Below are 10957 nucleotides of genomic sequence, written 5' to 3' on the forward strand. Positions count from 1 at the left end.
TAAAATGAGGACCCGGATTGTTGTTGGGGGAATATATGCTGACTCTGTAAACCGCTTAGAAAGGGCTGAAAGCCCTATGAAGCGGTATATAAGTCTAACTGCTATTGCTATTGCATTCTAACCCCTGCGCCACCACAGCTCTTGCGCTGTCCCTCTGTGACACGTATGCTCCCGTCAGGGTCTAAAAAAGGGAGGGGGGGGGCTTCGATGTTGGCCCCTCCCTCTGGACGCCTCTGGCTTTTGAGTTCACCTTCTGCCCTTTGGGGTCGTTTTCAGGCTGCTTGGAGAAGAAGGAAGCCTTGGAAGGGTCCAGCGGGAGCATCACCAGCCTGGCCTTCGACCCCTCGGTGAGCGCAAAGTCGGTCCTCTTGTTTAGGGACCGTCCAAAGTTACAACGGCACTGAGAAAAGTAAAGGACGTCCGTTTTTCTCGCACATGACTGTAGTAAACATCCCAGGGGTTACGTGATCCAAAATTCGGGCACGTGGCAACTGCTTCGTACTTACGACCATTGCCGCATCTGAGGGGGTCATGCGATCCCCTTTTGTGACCGTCTGACCCGCAACGCCAGAATTCCCCTAACGTCCGCGTTGCTGGCTTAACAACTGCGGGGATTCACTGAAAGCAAACCACTGGTTCGCTTAACGACCGTGGGGTTCAGTTAGAGGCCGCTGGGAAAAACAAAAAAAAAGGAGGCTGTGAAATCGGGTCAGAGCTGTTTTAGGGACCAGCTCCATTAGGGTCGTATGTCAAGGACTACCTGTCACAAGCTGGAGAGTGTTTTGTATTTGAGCTGGGAAGAAGCCAGCGCCCATCGCTCACGGAAGTCGGGGTGTTTCCCTCCGACTGCGAAAACTTCCTTGATTCCTCTTTTTTCTGACTTTAAATTTGGCGTAGTTTTAAGAGGCTTTTTGTTTTAAATGGGCTGCAGAGGTTTCAGCAGTAGAGATGGTCCTTTCCGTGGCTGACCAGAATACTTCAAATGTCTGAAATGTTTTGGGAATTCCCCCGTGGGGTTTCAGCAGGGAGAGACAGAGGCAGACAAAGAGGAAGGAAGGAAGGAAGGAAGGAAGGAAGGAAGGAAGGAAGGAAGGAAGGAAGGAAGGAAGGAAGACAAGAGAAAGAAAAACTATAAAAGAGGGGAAAAAGGAAGGAAGAAGAAAAGAAAGGGAAGAAAGGAAGGAAAGAAGGAAGGAGAAAGAGAACAAGAGAAAGGAAAACCACAAAAGAGAAAAAGGAGGGAAAGAGGGAGGAAAGGAAGGAAGGAAGGAAGGAAAAAGACGAGAAATAAAAACCACAAAAGAGAAAAAAGGAAGGAGGAAGAAAAGAAGGAAGGAGAAAGAGAACAAGAGAAAGAAAAACCACAAAAGAGAAAAAGGAGGGAAAGAGGGAGGAAAGGAAGGAAGGAAGGAAGGAAGGAGAAAGACAAGAGAAAGAAAAACCATAAAAGAGAAAAAAAGGAAGGAGGAAGAAAAGAAGGAAGGAGAAAGAGAACAAGAGAAAGGAAAACCACAAAAGAGAAAAAGGAGGGAAAGAGGGAGGAAAGGAAGGAAGGCAGGAGAAAGAGAAAGAAAGACCACAAAAGAGAAAGAGAAAAAGGAGGGAGGGAGGAAGGGAAGGAAGGAGAAAGACAACAAGTGAAAGAGAAAGACCACAAAAGAGAAAGAGGAAAAAAAGAGGGAGGGAGGGAAAGAAATAAGAAAGAGAAAAATAACCCAAGAGAAAGGAAGATCACAAGAGAGAAAAAGGAGAAGAAGGAAGGAAGGAAGGAAGTCTTACAAGAGCCAAGGTGGCGCAGTGGTTAAATGCAGCACTGCAGGCTACTGCTAGATCAGCAGTTCAGTGGTTCAAATCTCACCGGCTCAGGGTTGACTCAGCCTTCCATCCTTCCGAGGTGGGTAAAATGAGGACCCAGATTGTTGGGGGCAAATAGGCTGACTCTCTGTAAACCGCTTAGAGAGGCCTGAAAGGCCTATGAAGCGGTATATAAGTCTAACTGCTATTGCTATTGCTATTGCTTACAGCACAAGGGGAGATCAGGGGGTCCTCACTGGGGGAGGGGACGGCCTGTCCAGCCCCTCGGAGTCACTGAACCACCAGATGGGCAGCAAAGAAATGTGAGAAATAAAAGAAAATGGGAAAATGGATTTGAAGGCGTTTTTCCCATTGACGTCCAGCAGGGGGCAGACAAAACTCCTGATGAAAACTTCAGCCAAAGGCACAAAATTCCCATCAACTCAACATTTGGGAATGGGGGGGGGGGGGGGGTCTGCCTGTCAAGGATTGGCTTGTATTGCTGGTACTTTTTATGTTCAATTTTTTTAAAAATCCCACCTCTATTATTTTTATAAACATCTCAAAACAGCCAGCATACCAAATATTCCCTTCTTTTCCTACTTTCCCCCACAATAACAACAAGCCTGTGAGGTGGGCTGGGCTGAAAGAGATGGACTGGCCCAAAGTCACCCAGCCGGCTTCCCTGCCTAAGGTGGGACTAGAACTCACCCTCTCCTGGTGATTGGCCCAAAGTCACCCAGACACCTTTCATAGCTAAGGCAGGACTAGAATTCCCAAGTCTCCTGGTGATTGGCCCAAAGTCACCCAGCAGTCTTTGACCTGCTTGGTCTTTGAAGACCCCCAACACACACCCCCACCCCCCGAGAAAGTCCTTTGGGGGAATCGTTTTCACCCAACAGAGGAGGAGGAGGAGGAGTGGGGGAAGCTTCCCAGGAGAACTTCACTTGCTTCCTGCCCCATAACAAGGGGGGGAGGCAGGGGGGGGGCGTTTTCCCTCTTCTGCCCCTGATATTCCTGCTCTTTTTCTGTCCAAACCTTCTCCTTGTTTAGGGCTGTTGTGTCTTAGCCTCCACGTACGACAACACTGCGCAGTTGTGGAAAGTGGGGGACAGCAGGGTTAAGGTGAGTCCACCTGGGGTGGGTTTGGGGGTGGGGGTTGGTGTGGGGGGAGAACCCCCCCCCCAATCCTCATTGGCTAAAATCTGGTCAGAGGAGGCCGGGTGCCAGGGCTCCAAAGGAGGCCAAAGCAGGACCCTGTTTGGGGGGGGGGTTGTTCAGAAGAAGGCAAGAACTGAGTTCTACGGAGGTGGGTGGCACTGGCAGAAGATTGCTGGTTCGGTTGTCCTCGTCTTACGCCATTTTCAGCACTCCCCGGAAGTCCTCACCAGGAAATCCACTCTCTGGGAGATCTAGTCACTTTGATTGGTTGTTGGTTTTATGAACCATCATAGCAAAGTCAGAGAGATTCTGTGGTGTCTCTTCCTTCTCCTCCTCCTCCTCCTCAATATCTCCTGCTCCTCGTTCTCTTACTCCTCTTCTCCTCTTCCTCTTCTCTTTCTCGTCCTTAACTTTCTCCCATCTTCCATCTCTTTCTCCTCTTTCCTTTCTGTGCTCATTTGTCTCCTTCTCTTCTTCTTTTTCTTCTCTTTATCTTCTCCTCACCTATCTTCCTATCTAGCTAGCCAGCTAGCTATCCATCTAATCTAATCTATCTATCCATCTATTTATCTATCCATCCATCCATCCATCCATCTATATGTATCTTATCCATCCATCCATATCTCTACATCTATCTATCTATCTATCTATCTATCTATCTATCTATCTATCTATCTATCTATCTATCTATCTATCTATCTATCTAATCTATCCATTTATCTATCTATCCATCCATCTATATCTATCAATTTATTTATCTATCTATCCATCCATCCATCTATATGTATCTTATCCATCCCTATCTATTTCTCTGTCTGTCTGTCTGTCTGTCTGTCTGTCTGTCTATCTATCTATCTATCTATCTATCTATCTATCTATCTATCTATCTATCTATCTATCATCTATCTATCCATCCATCCATCCATCCATCCATCTATCTATCTATCTATCCATCCATCCATCTATATGTATCTTATCCATGTCTGTCTGTCTGTCTGTCTGTCTGTCTGTCTGTCTGTCTGTCTGTCTGTCTGTCTGTCTATCTATCTATCTATCTATCTATCTATCTATCTATCTATCTATCTATCTATCTAATCTATCCATTTATCTATCTATCCATCCATCTATATCTATCAATTTATTTATCTATCTATCCATCCATCCATCTATATGTATCTTATCCATCCCTATCTATTTCTCTGTCTGTCTGTCTGTCTGTCTGTCTGTCTGTCTATCTATCTATCTATCTATCTATCTATCTATCTATCTATCTATCTATCTATCTATCATCTATCTATCCATCCATCCATCCATCCATCCATCTATCTATCTATCTATCCATCCATCCATCTATATGTATCTTATCCATGTCTGTCTGTCTGTCTGTCTGTCTGTCTGTCTGTCTGTCTGTCTGTCTGTCTGTCTGTCTATCTATCTATCTATCTATCTATCTATCTATCTATCTAATCTAACCATTTATCTATCCATCCATCCACATCTATCTATCTATCTATCTATCTATCTATCTATCTATCTATCTATCTATCTATCTATCTATCTGTCTATCTATCTGTCTATCCATCCATCCATCCATCCATCCATCCATCTAATCTATCCAGCTATTTATCTATCCATCTCTATCTGTCTGTCTGTCTGTCCGTCCATCCGTCCGTCCATCCATCCATCCATCTATCTAATCTATCCATCTATTTATCTATCTATCATCTCTATCTATCTATCTATCTATCTATCTATCTATCTATCTATCTATCTATCTATCTATCTATCTATCTATCTATCTATCTTATCTATCTATCTATCTATCTATCTATCTATCTATCTATCTATCTATCTATCTATCTATCTAATCTATCCACCTATATCTATCTATCCATCCATCCATCCATCCATCCATCTATATATCTTATTTTACCCATCCATCCATCCATCCATCCATCTGCCTGATGCCTGAGATGGGGTGCAACTCTCTCTCTTGAGTGATTGACCGATTGCTTTGAAAGTTCCTGGAGTTTTTGGTGCCCCATTTGGGTTCCTGAACCTTTCTGGATTTCTTTTTTTTTTTGGCTCTTCGTTAGACGTTTACTGTCCCTTTCTTCCTTCCTCCGTTTCTACCCATCTAGGAAATCCTCACGGGACACACGAACAAAGTGACGGCTGCTAAATTCAGGTCCACCTGGCATCGGGCTGTGACTGGCAGCCGAGACCGCACCGTGAAGGAGTGGGACTTGGTCAAAGGGGCATGTAAGTGGTGGCCAAACCTTTTGGGGACAAGCAGGGTGGGACACCCCCCCATCGCAGTTGAGTCCCTTGGAACCCCAGACACACACACCCGCGCCCGCCCCAATGATTGACTGCTCCCCATCCTGGCAGGTTCAAGGACCATCCAGGTCTTCTCGTACTGCAACGACGTTGTGTGTTGCAACAACGTCATTGTGAGTGGGCACCACGACAAGATGATCCGTTTCTGGGACAGCAGGTGAGTGGGTCTCCAGGAGCAGGACGGTACCTGGGTCACAACTCCTGTCGGTTTCAAAATATCTTTGTTGTTTTATTTGTTTTACTAGCTGATAACCCAGCATTGTCCGAGTTTTTATTTATAGGGGGGGGAAATGTCTGGACCAAACGTAATTTCTAATGTTGGGATTTTCCCCCTTACCAGAGGGAGCCGCCTTGTGGAGGACTGCGAAGCCATTATCATGGCAACCCCACTGCGCTGTACAGTAGAAGCCATTTTACGGCAGTACAGTAGAATCTGTTTCAAGGCACAACAGGCTGTATCTTAACAGAGCACACACTCTGTGAGGTGTTAGGGTCTTACACCCCTCCCCAACAGTATTTTGTTTCCAGTGAGTAAGTCATCTGTGTACCAAGTTTGGTTGAAGTTGCTTGAGGCGCTCCAGAGTTACGGCAGTACAGTAGAAGCCATTTTAAGGCACAACAGGCTGTATCTTAACAGCACACACACCCCAAGGGATGTTAGGGATATATTACCCCCCACAATATTTTTTTCCAGAGAGGAAGTCACCTGTGTACCAAGTTTGGTTGAAATTGCTTGAGGCGCTCCAGAGTTACGGCAGTACAGTAGAAGCCATTTTAAGGCACAACAGGCTGCATCTTAACAGCACACACACCCCAAGGGATGTTAGGGATATATTACCCCCCACAATATTTTTGTCCAGAGAGGAAGTCACCTGTGTACCAAATTTGGTTGAAATTGTTCAAGGCGTTCCAGAGTTATGCTGGAACACACACACGGAAACACACACACACGGCCGTTTTGATATATATAGAGAGATTTGAAAATCATTGTTGGCTTTGAAACTTAGTTTTGCCGTTGCCTTAACCTGTTTCCGTAAACCCCTCCCTCTCTGCTTTCTCCCCCAGAGACCCTCACTGCACGCAGGTGGTCCCCGTGGGAGGTAAGGTGACCTCGCTGAGTCTCAGCCCCGATCAGCTGCAGCTCCTGAGTTGCTCTCGGGACAATACCCTCAAGGTCCTTGACCTCCGGATGCACACGGTCCAGCAGGTGTTCAGGTGAGGAGCGGGGAACTGGAGGTGGGACACCCACCCACCCCGTCTCGAGCTGACTGCAGTTCCTAGACGCCGGGGGGGGGGTGTCCTTGAGGGTCTCTGGGATGGGCGATGGTCCTGCAGGCGTTTCATGACCCAGCTAGGGAACATTATCAGCGCAAGGGGCAAATTCTACACTTCTTTACACTGATGATGTTCCCTAGTTGGGTTATGAAAGGCCTGCAAGAAAACAATTCAACTCATAGAGCACCAAGGAGACCACAGTCCTCCCTCCGTCATTCCTTCCTTCCTTCTTTTCTTCCTTCCTTCTTTCCTTCCTTCCTCCCTTCCTTCTTTTCCTCCTCGTCCCCTGCTCCTCCTCCTCCTCTAACCCCACCTCCTTCTAGCACTGATGATGTTCCCTAGTTGGATCATGAAACGTCTGCAAGAAAACCACCAAGTTCAGAGAGCACCAAGGACCCCACAGTTCTCCTCCAACTCTCCCTCCTTCCCTCCCTCCCTTCCTTCCTCCTCCTTTCTTTTCCTCCTTGTCCCCTGTTCCTCTCCCTCTTCTTCTCCTTGTCTCCCCTTCCTCCTCCTCCTCTAACCCCACCTCCTTCTAACACTGATGATGTTCCCTAGTTGGATCATGAAACGTCTGCAAGAAAACCACCAAGCTCAGAGAGCACCAAGGACCCCACAGTTCTCCTCCTCCTCTTCTCCACTCTACAGATCCCCCTTCCTTCTGTTCCTCCTCCTCCTCCTCCTCCTCCTCCTCCTCCTCCTCCTCCTCCTCCTCCTCCTCCTCCTCTCCACAAGCCCTACTCCCTTCTCGCACTGATGGCGTTTTTTAGTGGGTTACATAACGTCTGCAAGAAAACAGTTCAACTCATAGAGCATCAAGGAGCCCACAGTCCTCCCTCTGTCCTTCCTTCCTTCCTTCCTTCATCTTTCTTTCTTCTCCTTCTCTCCCCCTCCTCCTCCTCCTCCTCTAACCCCACCTCCTTCTAGCACAGATAATGCTACCTAGTTGGGTATTGAAACGTTTGCAAGAAAACCACCAAGCTCAGAGAGCACCAAGGACCCCCCTTCAGTTCAACCCTGAGCTACGAATATTCTCTTCTCGTCTCACTATAATCTTCTTTCTTTCTTTCTTTTTGCAAAGAGCGGAGGGCTTCAAATGTGGGTCCGACGGGACCAAGGCCGTGTTCAGGTGAGTCTCCGCTGGTTCTTAGGTGGGTGATGGGTGTTTGGCGGGCGAGTCTCTTCCCTTGGGTCTTCTTTTAACCCTCCCACGGTTTTCATCCCTCCGGGCATCCTTTCCACACTTGGGGGCTGGGTGGTGCAACTCACCTGTTGTAAAGTGTGCGAATGTTTGCCCTGCAGTTGGGACACAGCATGAAGGAGGAAGACTGATAAATGCTTTAAATAAATAGATTATGTTCAGGTTTTGACGTGTTTAAGAGCCGTGGTGGCCCAGTGGTGAGAAGGCAGCATTGCAGGCTCACTCTGCCCACTGCCAGCAGTTTGATATTGACGGGCTCAAGGTTGACTCAGCCTTCCGTCCTTCCGAGGTGGGTCAAATGAGGACCCAGATTGTTGGGGGCAAGAGGCTGACTGTAAACCACTTGGAGAGGGCTGGGAAGCACTGTGAAGCTGTATATAAGTCTAAGGGCTATTGCCCTTCCTTCCTTCCTTCTTTCCTTCCTTCCTTCCTTTTTTCTTCCCCCATTCTCTCTCCTTCCTTCTTTCCTTCTTCTTCATCCTTTCTCTCTTCTTCCTTCCTTCTATTTCGCCCATTCTCTCTCCTCCCTTCCTTCTTCCCCATTCTCTCTCCTTCCTTCCTCTTCCCCCATTCTCTCCTTCCTTCCTTCCTTCCTTCCTTCCTTATTGCAGGTTAATTCAGTGCTAACTGCCAGTAGTTCGAGTCCCACCAGGCTCCAGGCTGACTCAGCCTTCCGTCCTTCCGAGGTGGGTCAAATGAGGACCCAGATTGTTGGGGGCCAGAGGCTGACTCTGTAAACTGCTCAGAAGAGGGCTAGAAAGCACTGTGAAGCAGTATATAAGTCTAAGTGCTATTGCTATTCCTTCCTTCCTTCCTTCTTCCCCTATTCTCGCTCCTTCCGTTCTTCTTTCCTTCTTCTTCGCCATTTCTCTCTCCTTTCTTCCTTCTTCCCCATTCTCTCTCCTTCCTTCTTTCCTTCTTCTTCATCCTTTCTCTCTCCTTCCTTCCTTCTTTCCTTCTTCTTCATCCTTTCTCTCTCCTTCCTTCCTTCTTTCCTTCTTCTTCATCCTTTCTCTCTCCTTCCTTCCTTCTTTCCTTCTTTTTCTCCTTTCTCTCTTTCCTTCCTTCTTTCCTTCTTCTTCCCCATTCTCTCTCCTTCCTTCCTTCTTCTTCCCCATTCTCTCTCCTTCCTTCCTTCTTTTTCGCCCATTCTCTCTCCTCTCTTCCTTCTTCCCCATTCTCTCTCCTTCCTTCCTTCCTCTTCCCCCCTTCCTTCCTTCCTTCCTTCCTTCCTTCCTTCTTGCAGGTTAATTCAGTGCTAACTGCCAGTAGTTCGAGTCTCAACCAGGCTCCAGGCTGACTCAGCCTTCCGTCCTTCCGAGGTGGGTCAAATGAGGACCCGGATGGTTGGGGGGCGATATGCTGACTCTGTAAACTGCCGTGAAGCCCTGTGAAGCGGCATATAAGTGCTTGTGCCAAGTTCTGTAAAGTTCTGCTAAATCTCTGCTTGTTTCTCGGCTTCTTCCTCGTCTCTGGTTTCTTGGCCTCGTTTTTATTGGGAATTTCTTGCCACCGGAAGCCCGGATAAAAGCTACGTCTTGGCTGGATCTTCCAACGGCAGCCTCTTCCTCTGGGACATGGCAACGGGGAAGCTGGAGAAACGCTTGGAGGGAGCCCACCGGTGAGGAATTTCTCTCCCCTCGGAAGGGTCCCTTTGAAAGGAAGCCAGTTCAAATCTCGCTCCCAGAGGGGTGGAAAAAAACAAGACCCCCAAACAGGAAACACCCCCCCCATCCTTCCTGCTTTCCTGCAGTTCTTATTATGGGGTTGGGGGGGTTGGGTGGGATGTGGGTGGGCTTCCTCAAAAGCATCGTCTCTCTCACCCCCTTCTCTCTCTCACACACGCACTCTTTCCGAGGTGGCGCAGTGGTTAAATGCAGCACTGCAGGCTACTTCAGCTGACTGCTAGTTCTGCAGTTCAGCGGTTCAAATCTCACCGGCTCAGGGTCGACTCAGCCTTCCATCCTTCCGAGGTGGGTAAAATGAGGACCCAGACTGTGGGGGCGATATGCTGACTCTGTAAACCGCTTAGAGAGGGCTGAAAGCCCTACGAAGCGGTATATAAGTGTAACTGCTATTGCTATTGCTATTGCTATTGCTATCTATCTATCTATCTATCTATCTATCATCTATCATCTATCTATTATCTATCTATCTATCTATCTATCTATCTATCGGATTGTTGGGGGCGATATGCTGACTCTGTAAACCGCTTAGAGAGGGCTGAAAGCCCTAGGAAGCGGTATATAAGTTCTAACTGCTATTGCTATCTATCTATCTATCTATCTATCTATCTATCTATCATCTATCTATCATCTATCTATTATCTATCTATCTATCTATCGGATTGTTGGGGGAGATATGCTGACTCTGTAAACCGCTTAGAGAGGGCTGAGAGCCCTATGAAGCGGTATAGAAGTCTAACTGCTATTGCTATTGCTATTACTGCCTCTCTTTCTCTCTCTCCCTCCCTCCCTCCAGGTCTTCCATCAACGCAGTGGCCTGGAGTCCCTCTGGAGTCCATATAGGGAGCGCGGGACATTGCCGGAAAATTGTGTTGTGGAAGTAGCGGAGGAGAAGAGGCGGATGCTTACACCTCTGTCCCTTTCCCTCTGTGGCTTTAGAGGGGGGACTGTTGGAGGCCGGGATGGTGGGGCTGAGAAGCAGGTCTTCCTTCGGCCCCCAGATGCGAGTCTTCGTCCTCCCTTGCGATGGGGGAAGGAGGCAGGTGGGGAGTCCAGATGTTGGGGAAAGCTCCCCCCCCCAAACCCCCGCCAGACCTGCAGAACCAAAGATGTGGAATCAGGCTTAAGAGCAGCAACTGTGACGGGGATCTTGGGGTCTTAGTGGACAGCCAGCTCAAGAGCCATTTTGGCAGCCAATCCTAAATTGCATTAACAGAGGGATACAATCAAGATCAAGGGAGGTACTAATACCACTCTACAAAGCCCTAGTAAGGCCACACCTAGAGTACTCCATCCAGTTTTGGTCACCACACTATAGAAAAGACGGTGAGACTCTAGAAAGAGTGCAGAGAAGAGCAACCAGGATGATTTTAGGGGACTGGAGGCTAAAACACACGATGGACGGTTGCAGGAACTGGGCCTGGCTAGTCTAGGGAAGAGAAGGACCAGGGGAGACAGGAGAGCATCTTCCAATATTTGAGGTAGGGGCTTCCACAGAGAG

General features: G+C 47.8%; 1 protein-coding gene across 1 annotated transcript in view; it reads left to right on the top strand.

Annotated features, from left to right (window-relative positions):
* Nucleotides 1-10706, top strand: part of ATG16L2 (autophagy related 16 like 2) — a 57791-nt gene extending 47085 nt beyond the window's left edge. The window contains exons 11-18 of the mRNA XM_087720948.1: nucleotides 277-347; nucleotides 2848-2919; nucleotides 5097-5217; nucleotides 5347-5452; nucleotides 6361-6510; nucleotides 7652-7699; nucleotides 9291-9392; nucleotides 10253-10706. Of these exons, the coding sequence (XP_087577074.1) occupies nucleotides 277-347; nucleotides 2848-2919; nucleotides 5097-5217; nucleotides 5347-5452; nucleotides 6361-6510; nucleotides 7652-7699; nucleotides 9291-9392; nucleotides 10253-10340 (758 nt within the window). The 3' untranslated portion in view covers nucleotides 10341-10706. The remainder of the gene's footprint in view (nucleotides 1-276; nucleotides 348-2847; nucleotides 2920-5096; nucleotides 5218-5346; nucleotides 5453-6360; nucleotides 6511-7651; nucleotides 7700-9290; nucleotides 9393-10252) is intronic.
* Nucleotides 10707-10957: the final 251 nt, after the last annotated feature.

The sequence above is a fragment of the Thamnophis sirtalis genome, unplaced genomic scaffold (genome assembly GCF_051295495.1).
Source record: "Thamnophis sirtalis isolate CommonGarterSnake01/CBP01778 unplaced genomic scaffold, rThaSir2_p1.2 scaffold_8, whole genome shotgun sequence".
Classification (NCBI taxonomy): Eukaryota; Metazoa; Chordata; class Lepidosauria; order Squamata; family Natricidae; genus Thamnophis; species Thamnophis sirtalis.